This window comes from Vipera ursinii, assembly GCF_947247035.1.
Source record: "Vipera ursinii genome assembly, chromosome: Z".
NCBI lineage: Eukaryota > Metazoa > Chordata > Lepidosauria > Squamata > Viperidae > Vipera > Vipera ursinii.
In genome coordinates this window covers 52,465,217-52,484,947 of record NC_139517.1, presented here as the reverse complement: position 1 = coordinate 52,484,947, position 19,731 = coordinate 52,465,217, and the positions used below count along the sequence as shown (strand labels likewise).

General features: G+C 41.8%; 1 protein-coding gene across 1 annotated transcript in view; it reads right to left on the bottom strand.

The window, feature by feature from the left end:
- Positions 1–19,731, bottom strand: part of MOCOS (molybdenum cofactor sulfurase) — a gene marked incomplete at its 5' end in the record, with an annotated part of 117,389 nt that overhangs the window by 80,593 nt on the left and 17,065 nt on the right. Inside the window, 3 exons of the mRNA XM_083377081.1 lie at positions 1,107–1,745; positions 8,493–8,559; positions 9,591–9,680. Of these exons, the coding sequence (XP_083233207.1) occupies positions 1,107–1,745; positions 8,493–8,559; positions 9,591–9,680 (796 nt within the window). The remainder of the gene's footprint in view (positions 1–1,106; positions 1,746–8,492; positions 8,560–9,590; positions 9,681–19,731) is intronic.

Sequence of the window (19,731 nt, the reverse complement as noted above, 5' to 3'; positions counted from 1 at the left end):
AATATTAAACTACAAAAAACCTGTTTCCATCTGTTTTATTTATTAGGATACAATCTAAAAATATATAAATGTTAAATGAAACTGTCTATTAATTCTGCCATCTTACTAGATCTCAACAGAGGTTTTATGCATGCTGAAGGTCTTTTTTTAAATCAAGCAATGTGATCTGATGGGTCTCAAGAAGTGTGCCTTCTCTGCCAACGCTACCCTATGGAGTAGGTTTAACCCCCAAAATCCAGACAACTCTGCTTCTGCCTTTCAAAATACTGAAGACCTGACAAATGTTAGGACAAGGATCTGAGGAATTCCAACTCTGAGATGTTTTAAGAAGTAGAGTAATTGTCCTCAGTTGCTAACTAAAACATGAATTGTTTCATGTTTTATCTGGTTTTCAAGTTATTGTAAGCAGCTCAGAGTTCCTTTAATCAGGCAACCCTATACATTGAAAAAAAGCTGATTTCTCAAATTCATAAAAAAGAATGAAAAACAGATTAAAGCATTATTACCCATATAAACATATGCATGTGATTTACCTATTCATTTTGTTAAAAATGGAGTTCATATAATTATGCAAGATGATCATTAAAATAATTTCCAACCATGCATTCTATAATTCTAATTTAATAAATAGAGAGGTGAGAACTACTGTATTCTTTGTTCTTTGGACTATGGCTTAGATCAGATTTGGTATCTAAATTGAGCCAGTCACTGGGTACCCAAATAAGATAAGAACATTTAAAGATGATGCAAGGTAGTCCTTGATTTATGACCACAATTGAGCCAAAAAGTTCTATTGCTAAGCAAGAGATTTGTTAAGTGAATTTAGCCTAATTTAATGATTTTTCTTGCCACAATTGTTAAGTGAATCACTGGAGTTGTTAAGTTAGTAACACAGTTGTTAAATGAATCTAGTTTCTCCACTGACTGTTTGTCGGTACACAACTGTCATAAAAGAGTCAGCTGGCAAATTAATCTGAATTTTGATCATGTGACCATGGGGAGTGCTGCAACGGATGTGTGAAAAATGGTCATAACTTTTTTCAGTGTCCTTGTAACTTCAAATAAATTGTTGTATGTCAAGGACTACCTTTATTTTATAACATTACCTTTCAGCCACTGATTGTCTTGGTGAATAAAAATTCTCTTCTGCCAAATAGGCAGCAGCAGTTCCTCCTCCAAAAAAGGTTTTCCTCAAGCAAGAAGCAATTTCATTTTTTACTAGCAATGCACCTATGCCAGTGGGGAATCCAAATATCTTATAGAATGATAAAGGAATAAAGTCTGCTTGATGAATGCTTAAATCTAAGGGAGAAGTGCTGGTGTAAGATGCTGCATCCAAAAGCACAAACCACTTCCCACAGATCTGAATGGGACAGAGTTTTCCACACTGTATCTCTTCTATCCATGCAAGTGGGTATTTGACTCCTGAAAAATTACTCTGAGCAGGATAACAGAAGAGATGTGGTGTACTGCAATTATTGTCTTTCTCTTTCACAATATTTGCTCCTGATAACATATCCTTTGGTTTTACTGGAACAAATACAACATTTTTTGCAGTAGTGATCATTCTCATGCCCACCACAGATGTATGGTTATCGGTAAGATAGCAAAATCGGCTGCCAGGTTCCCCCATGTTTTCAGGCATCCAAGGAAAAGCTTCTGCAATGAGTTTGAGTGAAGCAGTGCTTCCTGAAGTAAAAATGACAGTATAATCTTCAATGGTTGTATTGAAGTGCTGTAGTATCCTGTAAAATAAACACAGAATCACAGACATATTGAATGGATATGCTTCCATCTTATCTTGACTACTTTTGTGTAACTTAGTCATCTAAAATCAAATCAAATTGGGCAAGATATATAGCTACAAAAATATTAATTACTGCTATTTAAGATTATGTGCTGTTCTGTTCAGTTATAGATAGGCCAAAAGTAAAAATAATAAGAGACATTTACCTCAATATGGGAGACAAATTACGTCAAATGTGTTTTTCAAGGATATTCTCAATTTGTGTTCCTGACATCATAAATTCCATTGACTTGATACTAAGTAATACTGAAGGCCTAGAGCTCTTCCTTGATATCATATTGTTTTCTTCATCCTTCAGTTGGCAGAAATACCACCTCAAGTCCTGCACCACAGCCAACTAGTCCAGGAACACACCGCTTGTAAAACTGTGCAAGGCAGCAAAGGACGGTAGCAACTAAGTTTTTTGCAATGATACTGGCATGTTTGGAAATAAGTGAACTCTGGCAGTGAAGTTTCTTCAGTCCAGCACTGGAGTCTGCAGAGCACACAGAGAGGAACTTGGCACTGGGCTAGAGATAAAAAAAAACTTGGATCATAAAGATCTAAGCTTCTTTTCTCCAGGCCAACTCTTCTGTGTACAGAGGGGAGCTCTCTATCTGTCTTTGATAGGCAACTATTTCTGCTTTGTCTGCTTATCGATCACAATGGAGAGAGCAGGGATTGCAGAGAGTCACAAAGGCAACTTAACATCTACAATGATTTACAGCTAAGATTCTGGGTTCAATTGTGGTTGTAAGTCAACATGCATATGCTGCCTGACACCCAACAAGTCTGAGCTTGCCCTATGGACACTATCCCCCTGGAGACTTGGAGGGCCTCAGTTCTTCACAAAGCACTGAAAACTCAGCTGTTACCTCAGGCGTTTGATTCAGAGCTCTTTTGTTATCAATCTGTTGTTTCAGTGAGCAGGGTTATTGCTTATCCTTGGGCTTGAGGAGCTAACTAGTGTTGGGTCTTCTGTGTTTTAATCTTTGTAAGCAATGCAAAGTCACTTATGTGACATGGGTGGTTATAACAATCAAATCAATATATAAATATGAGATTTTAACTTATTATTAACCAAACTTACAGACATGAATATTTCAGCTCCATTTTCTGAATACAATAATCCAATTTTTGTAGAACTGAGAATTCCACAAATAAAAGATCTGAAATTTTAATGAAACTTTATTGTTACAAGAGGACATTAAACTAAAGCATCATCAAGACTTTCTTCAAAATCAAGTTTAATTTATTATCTGTTGTTGACTTTTAGCAGCCACACAGATTTTCTCTATGATGATCTATCCCTTATCTGGTTCTCTTCCAACTCATTGCTACTATGAATAAGTCTATCAACCTTGCTACTGGTAGTCCTCTTCTATTTCAACTTTCCCAGCTTTATTTTTTATTTTTTATTTATTTTAATTCCATTTATATCCCACCCTTCTCCGAAGACTCAGGGCGGCTTACAAACTTAGCAGTAGCCTTCATTCTATGTATATGCCTGCTTATTAGGGCTTTCACACACACCCCAAGCGGCATTATTACAAAGTCAGCTTAATTGCCCCCAACAATCTGGGTCCTCATTTTACCTACCTTGGAAGGATGGAAGGCTGAGTCAAACTTGAGCCTGGTGGGATGCGAACCTGCACTAATTGCAGGCAGCTGGTGTTACTTAAGGAGGCATTAGCCCACTGCTCCACCAAGGCTCTGGAACATGTAGAGAGCATGTAGAGAGCATGTAGAGATCTGGGTCATTGCATAATGTGTCTGAAGTCAGATAAGCTGGTAATTTATGTGTTTGAGAAGCCAATTGTTTGTTTTCCTGATTATCCACAGTATTGTCAGGAGTCTTCTCCAATACCAAAGATCAAAAGTATTCTATCTTGCTTCTTCAGAGTCTAAATTTTCCTTCCATAGAGTGTCACAGGAAGTACTATTTGATGTTCAATTCTGATCTTTGTAGGTATAAATCATGGCTTTTCCAAGAATCTAGTATTGCTATTGCTACCCTACCAAGGGCTGCTAATGTGGGTTTAGGACATTTAGGCACAGACCCTTGGCCACGTCTCCTTTGCCCCCAGCCACCCATCTCAGCCCATTTATAGCCATCTTTCCTACTCCTCTGGCCCTCCCCGTCATTCTCCATGACCACTGGTCAGCAACTCGTGGCTCTGGAGCTGCATATGGCTCTTTCAGCCGTCTCCTGCGGCTCCCAGTCCTCCTCTGGCACCATATGCAGTCCAGAAAAAAAAGTGGTACTAAAAAAGTTCAACCAATCAATTCAAACTTCTCACGGAAAAAAAACTTGTGAAGTTTGAATTGATTGGTTGAAGTTCTTTGGTTTGTGGGACTACCCTCTTTTCTTCTTCAGACTGCACATGGCGGCAGCAGAGGAAGAGACAGGAGGACTGCTGGAAAGGTGAGTGGGTCGGTCAGATGGGGTGTGCGGGGGTGATGGTGGTGGTGTTTCTGAGCAGCATATGGAGTCTCGAGTGCTGCCAGACCCCCTCCTTCTTTCCCCCCTTTTCTCTTTCTCTTTCTCTCTCTCTGTGAGAGAGAGTGAGAGACCAAGTCCGTTGATTTACCAGCGAACTACCACTGCCTCATCTCCTGCCCTTGCTACCTCTCCTGTGGAGATGCGTTTGTGTCTCTCTGTCTCTCTCTGCCACTCAAAGCCATCCTGCAGCAGTTTCAATCAGCCCCAATTGCCAAACGTCCCCATGGAAGTCAATGGAGGTCTGCGGCGCCTTGAAAGGCCAGCCGCGGCACCTCCAAGTCTGTTGGTTTTACCGGCGAGCCACCACCTCCTGCAGCTCCGCACTGCCTTCTTTCACTCTGAACCGCGGCCCACGAGGATTCCTCTCCCCACAGCTGCCACACCAGTTCATCCCTTGCCCTGTTGGTGCTGCAAGCCGCGGGGATGCCTTGCCCCGGCGGCGTCGCTGGCCCACCTCCGCTGGCTCCTCTGTGCTCCGGCTGTGCCAATGTCAGAACCGCGCCGAGCCGCTCGTTGACTCTGGCGGCATCCTGGAGCTGGCCCAGCCTTGGCCGATGGGCCGCGGTCCACATGGTCTGCTCATCGGGGTGCCTGGCTTCCTGGCAGCACATCCCGCGGGGAAGGTCTGCTAGGGAGGCAGCAGTCCAGTGTTGTTTCCCCCCTCGTGTGTGTGTGTGTGTGTGTGTGTGTGACATGCGGGAACGGCTTGTAGAGGGGTTGGCAGTCCGGTGTTGTTTCCCCCCCTCGTACGTTTGCATGTCTGATTTACCCAATATCATCCCAACAGTGAAGCATGGTGGTGGCAGCATCATGCTGTGGAGGTGTTTTTCAGCAGGAGGAACTGGAAGAGTGGTCAGGTTTGAGAGAAAGTTGCATGGAGCAAAATACAGGGATATCCTCAATGAAAACCTGTTCCACGGCACTCAGGACCTCAGACTATGCCGAACGTTCAATTTCCAACATGATAATGATCCTAAACACACAGCCAAGACAACACAGGGGTGGCTTAGGGACAACTAACATTGATTTGTGCTTAGATTGTAAGCCGCCCTGAGTCTTCGGAGAAGGGCGGGATATAAATGGGATTTATAAAAACACAAAACCTCTGTGAATGTTTTGGAGTGGCCCAGCCAGAGTCCTGACTTGAACCCTATTGTACATTTCTGGAGGGACCTGAAAATAGCTGTCTACTTACAGTCACCATCTAACCTGATTGACCTTGCAAGGATTTGCAAGGAAGAATGGCAGGAAATCCAACAATCGAGGTGTGCAAAGCTTGTTGCATCATACCCAAAAAGACTTGAAGCTGTAATTGCTGCCAAAGGTGCTTCAACGAAATACTGAGTGAAGGGTCTGAGAACTCATTTCAATGTGATATTTTAGTTTTTAAAAAAATAAATTTACAGACATTTCTAAAATTCTGTTTTCATTTTGTCATTGTGGAGTACTGAATATAGATTAATAAGAAAAAAATGAATTTCAACATCTGTAGAATCAAGCTGACAAAAGTGAAGGCAGTCAGAATACTTTCTGAATGCACTGTATACTACAGTATGTTTATTGTACTTAACTGTTTATATAGTACAGGGTTCAAACTCTATTTATCCATGGGACAGTTTTAATTACCATAATGAAAAAAATTAATTAGCAAAGGATGGAATGTATGTTTAATGGCTTTAGAACATTTCTGAATTGCAAGAAACTGAAGGTATAGGTTTATGATCCTTCCTTACTCACACACATCCCTTAGTGCTTGTAATCAGCAATAAATTAAATCAACCAGACATAATTTTTAGCTTTTTCACTGACTGATTCAATTCAAGATTCTGTCTCATTACTAACTGAATAATAATAACCCTGTTTTTTAGTTTTAGTGGCAGCCATTTCACCCATTTTGTTGAAATGTTAGTATAAATCAAAATCTGAATAAACTCAAAGTAACGAACACTCATAAGAAAATACGTATTGTTATTTATCAACCTTTTTATATACAAATTAAGAATCACTTTTATAGGAAATTCAATTGTGATTATGATTATTATGCCTCTTGCATAATACTTTACATTTAGTAAGTGTATAGAATCAATGCACTGATCATGAGAGATAATTCTGAAAAAAATTACAAAAGCAAAAAAAATCTAATTACAATTGCTCATCATCTTAAATACAAGATGCTATGGTACTTGACATTAATGGCTAACCTCCATTTATCATTAGATAGGACAAGGTGACCATTCTAAATGGTCTGTATTAGCAGAATGCAGAACCAAAGAAGAACATGAAGGAATGGGGCTAGCAGTGGATGAAACGAATACATGTACATATGCAGTGGGACAAAAAAGTAATTAGTCAGCCACCAATTGTGCAAGTTCTCCCACTTAAAAAGATGAGAGAGGCCTGTAATTTTCATCATAGGCTGATCTCAACTATGAGAGACAAAATGGGGGGAAAGAATCCAGGAAATCACATTGTAGGATTTCTAACGAATTTATTTGCAAATTATGGTGGAAAATAAATATCTGGTCAATAACAAAAGTTCATCTCAGTACTTTGTTATATACCCTTTGTTGGCAATGACAGAGGTCAAACATTTTCTGTAAGTCTTCACAAGGTTTGCACACACTGTTGCTGGTATTTTGGCCCATTCCTCCATGCAGATCTCTAGAGCAGTGATGTTTTGGGGTTGTCGCTGGGCAACATGGACTTTCAACTCCCTCCAAAGGTTTTCTATGGGGTTGAGATCTGGAGACTGGCTAGGCCACTCCAGGACCTTGAAATGCTTCTTACAAACCCACTCCTTCGTTGCCCGGGCGGTGTGTTTGGGATCATTGACATGCTGAAAGACCCAGCCACATTTCATCTTCAATGCCCTTGCTGATGGAAGGAAGTTTTCACTCAAAATCTCACGATACATGGCCCCATTCATTCTTTCCTTTACACGGATCAGTTGTCCTGGTCCCTTTGCAGAAAAACAGCCCCAAAGCATGATGTTTCCACCCCCATGCTTCACGGTAGGTATGGTGTTCTTTGGATGCAACTCAGTATTCTTTCTCCTCCAAACACAACGAGTTGAGTTTTTACCAAAAAGTTGTACTTTGGTTTCATCTGACCATATGACATCCTCCCAATCCTGTTCTGGATCATCCAAATGCTCTTTAGCAAACTTCAGACGGGCCCGGACATGTACGGGCTTAAGCAGGGGGACACGTCTGACACTGCAGGATTTGAGTCCCTGGCGGCGTAGTGTGTTACTCATGGTAGCCTTTGTTACTTTGGTCCCAGCTCTCTGCAGGTCATTCACTAGGTCCCCTCGTGTGGTTCTGGGATTTTTGCTCACCGTTGTTGTGATCATTTTGACCCCACAGGGTGAGGTCTTGCGTGGAGCCCCAGAATGAGGGAGATTATCAGTGGTCTTGTATGTCTTCCATTTTCTAATAATTGCTCCCACAGTTGATTCACACCAAGCTGCTTGCCTATTGCAAATTCAGTCTTCCCAGCACGGTGCAGGTCTACAATTTTGTTTCTGGTGTCCTTCGACAGCTCCTTGGTCTTGGCCATAGTGGAGTTTGGAGTGTGACTGTTTGAGGTTGTGGACTGGTGTTTTTTATACTGATAACAAGTTCAACCAGGTGCCATTCATACAGGTAACGAGTGGAGGACAGAGGAGCCTCTTAAAGAAGAAGTTACAGGTCTGTGAGAGCCAGAAATCTTCCTTGTTTGTAGATGACCAAATACTTATTTTACCGAGGAATGTACGAATTAATTCATTAGAAATTCTACAATGTGATTTCCTGGATTCTTTCCCCCCATTTTGTCTCTCATAGTTGAGGTATACCTATGATGAAAATTACAGGCCTCTCTCAACTTTTTAAGTGGGAGAACTTGCACAATTGGTGGCTGACTAAATACTTTTTTGTCCCACCTGTACCCTTGTTTACAGTATCACTGGAGCATTAAGAGACTTCACCATTAATTCCTGTTTTTCTGCTGATAATATGATAAGACTGATGATTTCTGATACTTAGTCAATAACAGATCTGGGGACTAAGAAAAAATCACTAATATATAATATTTATCCTTGCTTCCATATAATACTTTGGATCATGTTTCTAGCATATAAGAAACATAGCACATAAGAAAGAAAAGGACCCAAAAGCAAACATGAAACAAAACATCTAACACATAAAATAAGGATTACATTACCTGAATCTAACATGTTCAATAGTATCATATGTAAGTTTGCTGCTGATATTCTGGCTATGAGGATTTCCTAGATTAAAAAAAACAGTGATTCATGAAAACACACTTCATTCTTTGTGAAATTAGTCTAAATTTTAATCCCTGTATTTTTACACTTAATTAATTTTTATATTTATCTTGATTTCCCCTCCAGGAGGGAACACTTCCTCCTCTGTTTTTCCTCAGAACAATCCTATATGATGTGCTTCTCCAGCCCATAGCCAGAGATTGCTGAGGGTAGATTGGAACTTCATTCTTTTTCGTATAAAAATGTTGTAAAATCCAGCACAACCATATAATAAAATCTTGAGACAGTAAATTATATCATCCTATTGAAATTTAATTTCTTTCATTATACCAATATTAGTATGACCTTCTAAAATCTTGAATTCTAACTCTTTCCAAATATTAGAAAATGCCTTAAGGATAAAGCAGAAGCGGTCCCCTTCCTTCCAATGTGAAATATGATCATAATGCTTTTCAAAATCAGAAACTCGTAATATGAAATTCTTCAATAGTACTATGCAGAACATCATTATTTCTCCTATAAACATTCTCTAACAAATTATTATGGCAGGAGGAGCATAGTTGAGCTTTCTTTCTTTTTTTCATTTCCCCTCCACAACTGTAGATCCTACTACAGACACTACAGTCTACTACTGTAATGCATGCACACACACTAATATATCAAGAGATCAAAAGAGATGGAGGAGGGAGAAAGAGAAACAGAGAGAGAGAGAGAGAGAGAGAGAGAGAGAGAGAGAGAGAGAGAGAAGAAGGGAGGGAGGGCGAGAGGGAATGAGAGAGCTGCTTAACATCTTATTTATGTAGTTTTCCTTTTTCCCTTCCTTTTGATTTGCCTATTTATTAAATAAATAAGTATCTTTTAAAAAAACACAATCTGGAAAACCACTAGATAGCAGCAAAGGTCTGTTAAGCCTTATTTATTTTATTTATAAATAAGTAAACACATCCTACTTTAGAATAAAATCTTGAAATGCCTCGGAAATGCCTTTCCATTGTAAGGAAGGACAAAAGTTATATTGTTTAATTTTACTTTACCATAAACATTTGTACTGAGGTCATCAGTGAAGGCTTTTAGCAAACTTTCTGGATAAAGAGCAGCACCCGCATGGTCAAGATAAGTAATTTCTACAACAGAAAAGATGAAAATAAATTATAGCCACCAATTATTCCCCTCAATCAATTTCAATCTAAGCATTTTTGTTCCAAATAGCATTACAGGAAAAAAAATGTGGTTTTAAATATATACTTTTGAATATATTTCATTATTTAATAGAAAATAACACTATTGCAATAAAATAAAGTCAAACTAATTTTAGAATCATTGTACTACAGTGAAAATATGCAAATTATTATCCTTTATAAAAAGATAATTGAAGACTATCTAAAAATCTAATCCATAATCTGAGAAACATAGAGCAATGGTGCCTTTCTTGTATACTGAGATATGAGCTTCTGCTAATGGTACAATCTTATAGATTTTAATATCCAGCTAAACTGTCATTTAATTTTAGACTAATTATTAGACATATTATTAGATCATGGCCACAAAGACTTAGATAAGGGGATAAAGAGGGTAACTCATCAAAGTTGCAGATGACACCAAGCTGGAGGGAATAGTTAACACTCAAGATACAACAAAATGCAATTCAATGGTAAAAAAAAGTTAAGGTCCTACACATATGTAAGAAAAACCAAATCTACAGGTATAAAATTCATGGTACCTAGCCCAACAGTAACTGAAGTAGCCGAAGGACCACTCGGGACGACAGGTTACTGAACTAGGACTTTATTTAGAACAAGGCAAAAAGCAGAATAACTTGCCCGGCTTTTATAGCCGGCAGCTGTCAGCGAGATCCAATCAGGATCGTTTCTTTTGGCGCCGTGTCTAGCCGAGCCAATCACCGCCGTCTTGTCTTGACAGTTCTTCTTCCCGCATGGTGAGCCGGCTTGGTGTTTTGACAGCTGCGAGCTGTCAGTGGCTGCGCCTGCGCCCTGGCGGGGAACTTTGACAGCTGTCAAAGTTCCCGCGTGTTCTCCTGTCAGTTTTGTTTACCTCATGGAATAAATGGAATGAACGGTTTTAACTTACTGCTAACGTTTTGTATATATATATATATTACACCCCTTACCCCTCCCCTGGATTGTTTCCTCCCCCTTGTTGGTCGTTGGAGCCGGCCCATTCATAGTCTTTCAAATATGTTGGGGCTCTTCTGTTCCTGTTCAAACGCCTTGGGGGGGTACGTTTTCTGGCTCTGGTAGTGGCAAGTTCTCTTCATCCTCCTCCCATTGATTTGGTATCGGCAAGATGTCTCCGGGGGGTGGGGTTTGGTGGTCCTGAGGGTCTGGGTGGTGTTGTGGTTGCCTTGGCCTGAGCTGATCAATGTGCCATCGTAGATTGCCTTCAGTAGGCGTGTGTATTAGGTAGGAAATGGGTCCTGTTTGTTGTAATACCGTCCCTTGGACCCATTTGTTTTTTGCTGTGTATGATTGTGCCCAGATCATTTGTCCTGGTTTAAATGTACGAGGTGGGGGGGGTGATCTGGCTCTGCAGTGTAAGTGTCGGGATGTAGTCTGTCCAGCCGCGTTATCAGTCTCCTCCCCCATCTTAGCTCTGCTGGTGTCTTGCCGGTTGTCGTGCAGGGAGTTGTATGTTGTGACATTAGGAACTGGCTGAGTCGACGCTGCCAGTTCCCTTTTACGAACTTTTTTAATGCTTCTTTAGTCGAGTGCACCATAATTTCAGCCATCCCGTTCGTCGATGGGTGGAACAGTGCAGATGTGACCAGTCTAATACAGTTCTTCATAGCGAACATCTGAAATTCACGAGAGGTGAATTGAGGTCCGTTGTCTGAGACCATGGTGTCTGGGAGGCCGTGGGTGGCGAAATTTTTTCTAAGGGCTTGTATGGTGGCCCCTGAAGTAGTTTTTCTAAGGGGGATTACTTCTAACCATTCTGAGTAGCGGTCAACTATTATTAGGAAACTCTGCCCTTGGATGGGTCCTGCAAAATCTAGATGTATGCGTGACCATGGGTTTTTTGTAGTTTCCCATCTATGAATCGAGGCTTGGGGTGGCTCGCTTCGTGTTGACTGACAGGTGTAGCATCCTCCCACGTATTTTTCTATCTCTTTATCTATGCCAGGCCACCAGACATAACTTCTGGCCAGAGCTTTCATTTTAACTATGCCAGGATGCCCTTCATGTAAGGTGTCTAATGTTTGTGCTATGTTTTTGTCAGGTATTACTACCCTGTTTCCCCACAAAAGGCATCCCAGGTGTGAAGACATTTCGTTTTTCCTGTTATAGTATGGCTGGAATTGTGGGTGTGGATTTGTTGCTGGCCATCCTGTGGTTGTCCACCTGAGGATTCTGCTGAGTATTTTGTCCTTAGCAGAATTTTTAGCTATAATTTTAGCGGAGAGGGGGCAGTCAGGAAGCTGAGATATTGCCAGAATCAGCCCTGCCGTGGCTGGGTCAGGGTCCTTGCCTTGAATTGGTAGCCTGCTGAGGCAGTCTGCGTGTCCCAATTCCTTCCCTGGTTTATGTATTAATTTGTAAGAATATGCTGATAAGAAGGTGGACCAGCGCAGTATTCTTGGTGATAGAATCTGCGGGGTTGTTTTATCCCAAGTGAATATTCCTAGTAAGGGTTTGTGATCCGTGAATATGGTAAAGGGTCTCCCATAGAGATAGTCATGGAACTTTTTTACCCCTGCGACTATTGCTAGTGCTTCTCTATCGATCTGCGCGTAGTTTCTTTCAGCTTTTGACAGGGTGCGTGAATAAAAAGCTATGGGTCTTTGGGTGCCATCCTTGTACAGGTGACTTAACACTGCCCCAATTCCATAGGGTGATGCATCGCAAGCGATGCATACTGGTGTGTCTTCTCTAAAGAGAGTGACTGTTGAACTGTTACAGATAATATTTTTTAATGACTGGAAGCTATTTTCGTGTGTTTTGGTCCAGGACCAGGCAGTTCCCTTGTCTAGGAGCCTATGGAGAGGCTCAGCTATAGTGGCTTTGTGGGGAAGGAAAGCATGGTAGAAGTTTAACAACCCCAAAAAGGCTTGGAGCTCTTGTTTATTCTTTGGGCTGGAAGCTGTCTGAATAGCCTTTAGTTTTTCTGTGGTGGGGTGGATGCCTTGGGCGTCTATTTTGTACCCTAGGAATTCTGTGGAAGTGACTCCGATGGAGCACTTTTCATGTTTTAGTTTGAGACCGGCATCTCTGAGCCGGCTCAGCACAGCTGACAGTCTGTCAGCTAGGTTTGCTTCGTTTTCCCCGGCGATGAGAACACCGTCGAAATAGGGGCAGACCCCGGGTATCCCTTTTAAGGTTTTCTCCATGATACCTTGGAAGATACCCGGGGCTGCTGAGATGCCAAATTGAAGTCTTTTCACTTTAAAAGCACCGCGGTGGGTGACAATTGTTTGAGCTTCCGCTGTGTCATTTGTGACAGGCAGTTGCAAGTATGCCTGTGTCAGATCAAGTTTTGCGAAAATGGCGCCGGAGCGGATGGAAGCGAGGACGTCCCTTACCGCTGGCACCGGGTAAGCATGGGGGCTGAGGGCTAGGTTAAGGGTCGCCTTATAGTCTGCACATAATCTAATTTCCCCGTTAGGTTTGACTGGGGTGACTATTGGGCTCTCCCAGCTTCCCCCTTCAGTAGGTTCCAGCACCCCTAGTCCTACGAGGCATTCCAGCTTGTTCTCTATTTTTTCTTTGAGGGCGAATGGAACCCTCCTAGCTCTTATCTTTATGGGTTGGATGGTTGGATTTAATTTTAAGGAGATGGGAGGGCCAGTGTATTTCCCTAGTGTGGCATCAAAGACGTCTGCATACTTGTTGCAGACGGCTTCGAGGCTAGAGGCTTGTACTGTGTTTACTCCAGTAATGGCGATGCCCAGAGGGCTGAACCAGTTCAGCCCGATTAGGTTGGTGCGGTTCCCTGGAGTCACTAAGACTTCCAGGGGTCCCTTGAATTTTTTGTATTCTACAGCAACCTTAGCCTTCCCTTCTAGAGGAATAGGGTTTTTTTGGAAATCTGCTAGATGGACCTGGGTTTTTTTAAGGGGAATTTCCCTATTGCTTCGCTGGCAGATCTCCTGATAAGTTTTGAACGATATTAAGGAGACTGCTGACCCGGAGTCCACCTACATGATGCAGGTGACTCCCTGAATTTTCACCCTGATCCTTACTTTTGGACTTAGGCTATGCACCTTATCTATTGTTTCCACTAGTTCCCCAGTTGTTCCTCCCTTGTTGGCCTGGGCGGTTGGCCTACCTGGGGGGTTGGCCTCCAGATCATGCACGTTGTCGCGGGGCCGGCTTCAGCACATTGGTTTGATGTGGCCGGTTTTTCCGCAATTGTGACATTTTGCGTTCCGGAACCGGCAGCTTCCCTGGGCATGGTTGCCCCCGCAGCTGGCACAGGTGGCCCGTTGCTCATGTCGTGGTGGCGGGGGATTTCTGGCTCTTTGGCGATCAGACGTGTCGCTTCTCCGCTGTTGTCGACGCTCCATTCTGCGTTGAAGGGCCTCACCGTCTGTGAAGTCCACTGACTCGTCGCTGTCACTGAGGGTTGCGTTCTCGTGGTATATGGTTGCTGGACTTTCTGGTGTTGCGGTGGTCGGTTTTTTCTTGTGGTTATACTCATAGGCCATTATTTCTCCGGTCAGTTCGGCTAGGCTCATGTCGGGTTTTGATGTCAGTTTTTTCTGAAGACGCTCGTCCCTTAAGCCTATTACCACCTGGTCCCAGATGCGGTCTTCCAGGTCAGGGAAGCAGCAGTTGCGAGCGGCGTGCCTGACCCCGGCGATGAAGTCATTTGCGGGCTCGTCCGGTCGCTGCTTCTTCTGGGCGAATTGAACTCGCCAGTACAGCTCCGAGCAGGCTGGCATATAATGCTTGTTGAGCTGGTCGACCAGGTCCGCGTAGGAGACTTCCGTGATGGGTACCGGGCTGAACAGCCCGACGGCAGCGTCGTATACCGGGGGCCCGCTGATGCACAGGAGGGCGGCGGCCTTTGCTCTGTCGTCGGTAATTTTGCTGACGAGGAGGAAGCCCTCGAACTGCCCCAGGTGTGCCATCTCTCCGGATGGCGGGTATCGAATTCCCTCACACGCCCGAAGTTGGCCATGTCATCCGGTCCTGGTCTCGCTCCGTTCGGAAGTTAAAACTTCCAGTGACAGCTCTAGCCGGGAACTCTCTTCCTCGGCCGTGACTTCAGCTCTGGAGCGATCCCACCTTCGTTGCCAGTGAAGTAGCCGAAGGACCACTCGGGACGACAGGTTACTGAACTAGGACTTTATTTAGAACAAGGCAAAAAGCAGAATAATTTGCCCGGCTTTTATAGCCGGCAGCTGTCAGTGAGATCCAATCAGGATCGTTTCTTTTGGCGCCACGTCTAGCCGAGCCAATCACCGCCGTCTTGTCTTGACAGTTCTTCTTCCCGCATGGTGAGCCGGCTTGGTGTTTTGACAGCCGCGAGCTGTCAGTGGCTGCGCCTGCGCCCTGACGGGGAACTTTGACAGCTGTCAAAGTTCCCGCGTGTTCTCCTGTCAGTTTTGTTTACCTCATGGAATAAATGGAATGAACGGTTTTAACTTACTGCTAACGTTTTGTATATATATATATTACAGTAACAACTGTGAGAAAGATCTATGTGTCCTAGTAAGTATGACTAGCAATATGCTGCAGCTACCAAAAAAGCTAACACAATCCTAGGCTGCATCAATAAGGGAATGGTTTCGGGGTAAATAATAGGTAAGGTAAAGGTAAAGGTTCCCCCGCACGCACATGCGTGCTAGTCGTTTCCAACTCTAGGGGCCGGTGCTCATCTCAGTTTCAAAGCCGAAGAGCCAGCGCTTGTCCGAGGACGTCTCCGTGGTCATGTGGCCGGCATGACTAGATGCCAAAGGCGCACGGAACGCTGTTACCTTCCCACCGTAGTGGTCCCTATTTTTCTAATTGCATTTTTACGTGCTTTCAAACTGCTAGGTTGGCAGAAGCTGGGACGAGTAACAGGCGCTCACTCTGTTACGTGGCACTCGGGATTCGACCCACCAAACAGCCGACCTTCCGATCGACAAGTTCAGCGTCCTAACCCACTGAGCCACCGCGTCCCTAAATAATATGGTAGGGTAAATAATAGATAATAAGGAGACTGAAAGCTAAACCATATGATGAATGAGTGAGGGAACTAGGTATTAGTTTAATAACGAGAAGGACTAGGGGTGATAGCATAGCAGACTTTCAGTACTTAAAGGCCTGTTACAGAGAAGAGGCGCAAAACAGGTCTAAAACAATTAACAGTAGGCACATGGCTGCACCCACTTTATCATGCCCCCCCACTGTAGCCACCTCATTCAGGCATTTATCCATGACTGGGCCTCCACCAGTGCTCCTCTTCCACCATTGGTCTGCTGGTGTTCTTCCCCTGCATCCTTATCCAGGCTATTTATCGAGGGACACTTGTCCTCGATCAATCCACAGCATGGGCCAAGTAGCCGTGTGTCCCAGCTCTGCCTTCCCATTGGACACAGTCCTGCCAGCTCTGCTTCCTGAAGTAGAAACTGGAAAGGTTGTGGGGCAGGGGCAAATGTGAGGTTTCTCCTGGCAACAAGCAGAATATGACCCACTGTGCTTTGTGTGCACACAGGGGGATAGGATGGAAATGTTCCTGCCACCTTACAGACATTTCACATTGTTGCAGGGTGCCCCTTGACTGAATGCTGCAGGTTCATGTCCAGACAACGGCCGGGCAGAAATTCATGGTACTTCTGAAAGGGAGAGAAGTACCATGTCCAAGCATGTCCAGAAATCAGAAATTTGTTTTCAGTTTCAAGATCAGACTTCCTGCATTCTCTTTTTTTAAAAAAAATTATTGGATTTTATAGGATTAGGAAAAAAATAGGGATTGGGTTTGGTGTTTAGGGTGGGGTTGAGATTGGGGTTGGGATTAAGACAGGGTTGGGGTCTACATTGGGGTTATCCCCCAGTAACATTTTCAATATTTAGCAAACAGAATATTGTCTGGGTACATATGTTTAGCTAACAATAATTAATATAGTAATAAATGACAGTAGTATGATTAATTATCATAGACAGTAATAATTATTCAACGTATAGCATTCTTCCTACTAGTATGTATTCAAAATAACATCACATTCCTTTCTCTCTAGTTTGTTTTCCTAACCATTGATAAAAATTATCCCATGGTCTAAAGTAAACTGAATCTTCTTTCTCTTTAATCTCTAAAGTCAATCTATCCATTTCTGCACATTCTAAAATTTTCTTGATTAGTACCTCTTCAGTTGGCAAGTTTTCATTTTTCCAAATACAATTCTCGCTGCTGTTAATACATGTAATATTAAATATTCACTCTCCTTCTCATAGTTAACTCCTAACAAAAACAGTTCTGGTTTGAATTCTATCTGTTTTTTAGTCATCTTTTCCAACCATACATGTATCTTAATCCAAAACTTTTTGCTTTAGGGAATGTCCACCAGATATGATAGTAAGTACCTGGCCTTTGTTTACATTTCCAACAATTACTTGAAGTATTTTTAAACATTTTCGCTAATCTTACTGGTGTCATATGCCATCTATAAAACATTTTGTACAAGTTTTCTTTATATGGCACTGGACTCTACTTGGGAGTTTCCGGTGATGTTGCTGAAGGAAAGACTTGGGGAAATGATTTTCCTCTCCCCGGGTCCAATTTTTGCCTGCCAGTGGGTCCAATTGGACTGAAAGTCGCCCCAGAGAGGTGGCTACCAAGGGGTGAAGCTCTGAAGACCAGGGGGCAGTGGTAGCCGGCTCGCTGGATCCAAAGGAGCCCTCGGAATTGGCAGGAGAAAAGGCTGACCACATTTATGCAGTGCGCCATTACCAGCTGTTCGTCGGAGACGAAGAATCTTAAAGCGGCAGCAAACAGCTGCTCTATATGAGAATACTTTCTACTTTCTCACTAGAAGTGGATACCAGTTTGACAAATAGCTCTTTTACAGCTTGAGAGCAAAGCCTTTACTTTTAGGGATGGGGTGGAATTCTTTCTTCTTGCCCCCCCTCCTGAACTTAAGCTTTTTGGCAAATTAAAAACTTTCTATATTCAAAAGCTGTCTGAGGCATAAGACAATTTGGGAAGCTCCTTCTCTTATAGAGATTTTTTGTGGTTGCTTTTTGTTTGGTAGCCACTACAATTTTTAATTTTTAAATCTCTTAAACTTTTATTTTTGATTATTTTTTCTTTTTTAAAAAATGTGCTGGGAATGGACCTCTAGTGCCACCCTGTGGTGAAATTGAGAACTATGTCTAGCTTCCCTTGACTGGAGCTTACTAAGATTAAAACTTTGGCTGTATGCACAGACATTGCTTATCTGAAAGTCCTTGAAAAATTTTGCTGGAGAAAAGACTGTCTTTTTGTTTTACCTGGCTTTACAAGATAAGATTATAACTATAAATAAAATAGTATTTAGAGCCATCTGACTTTCCTGGATTACAAATATAATGTACTTTGGAACTATAACAAGCTGCTTTAGAAGAATTGAAAATTAAGAAATTCCTTAGAACAGACTTTGGTAGATTATAATTTTGACACTTTTGTCCCTTTTTTTCTTTTTTCCTTTTTCCTTTTTCTTTTTGGAGCATTTTCCATTCTTTTTCTTTTTTTCCCCTTTTCTTTTTTTCCCCTTTTCTTTTTCCCCTGCTGCTATTTTTATTTTTTTACTTTTCCTTTTTTTCCTATTTGCAACTACTTTTTTGATTGCCCCTCCAAACTAATAGGAGCTTATTGGATTATAAAATCTGGCCATTTGGCTACCTGGTGGATTACAATATACAGTAAAGACAAAGAAGAGCGTTTCAAATCTATCCAAACTGGGGGGGAAAGGATCCTCTGCTCCTGCCTCGACTTCTGCAAGTCCAGTATACCAAAGATCAATTATGACAATGCTTCCACAAGAAAAGACAGACGTCCTCCAGAAAGATACTCAAGCAATTTTCCAAGCAATTGCAGCTCAATCGGCAACTTTGACGAAAAACCATGAAGAGTTGAAAAATGACCTTGATAAAATGAATCAAAAATTAACAATATAGATTCCCAAATTGAAATTTTTAAACAGATCATTACATATAATCAGTAAAGAATTCAAAAAATGGAAGATAAAACAGTTGAAGTTGATCAGAAACTAGAAGCCTTAAAAGATGAAAATGAAAAAATGATGCAAATAAATGGAGAACTAGAAGACTCGTTAGCAGTGATAGAAATGGAAAAGTCATCATATTTTCTAAGATTCCAAAAATATAATAGAAGATAAAGAAGAGGATCTTTTAGATTTGATAACTGTTACTGGCAGAACTTTTAGGATTTGGGAAAGCACAAATGGAACAAGAATTGGATCAGATCTATAGAGTCAACTCAAATTATGTTAGAAGAAATAAAGTGCCCAGGGAAGTGAACATTAGATTTAAGAGCCATAAGAGATGAGATTCTGAGAAAAGTAAAGAGATGAACCATTAAAATATAAAGAAAAAGAAATTGTACTTCTCAAACAAATCCCTAGAAGGATAAGAAAGGCTCAAAGAGAATACCAGCTCCTAACCAGGAAATTGGCTGAAAAAGGAGTGAATTTTAGATGGTTGATTCCAGAAGGGATCTTAATTGCAGCATTGGAGTTTTTCTACAATCACAGAGCATTCCTGGAAAGAGGCAATCCTGAACCCAAGAAACAAGAAGAAACTGCAGTTGAAGAAGCGGCTAAACAAACAGAGGAGAAAGAAGTAAACAACATGTACTCAGAAGAAGGAGCAAGACCAAGAGATCAGAGATAGATAAGATCGACTAGAAGACTGAGACCTAGATATAATTGAAAGAGATGGAGGAAACTGGGATTTTATCAATAAATATAAATGGACTAAACTCTCCTTCAAAAAGGAGAAAAACTTTTACATGGTTGCAAAAACTAAAAATGGACAAAATGTGCCTTCAAGAGACACACATTAAGAGACAACATTTCAAAATCTTAGAACAACCGAAAATTGGCAAACTCTATTTTTGCACTTGCATCTCAAAAGAAAAAATGAACCCTAAAGAAATTTATGTGAAGAGGGGAGAATACTAATGGTAGAAATTATGATGGATCAAAAACAGATATTGACGGTAGCAATATATGCA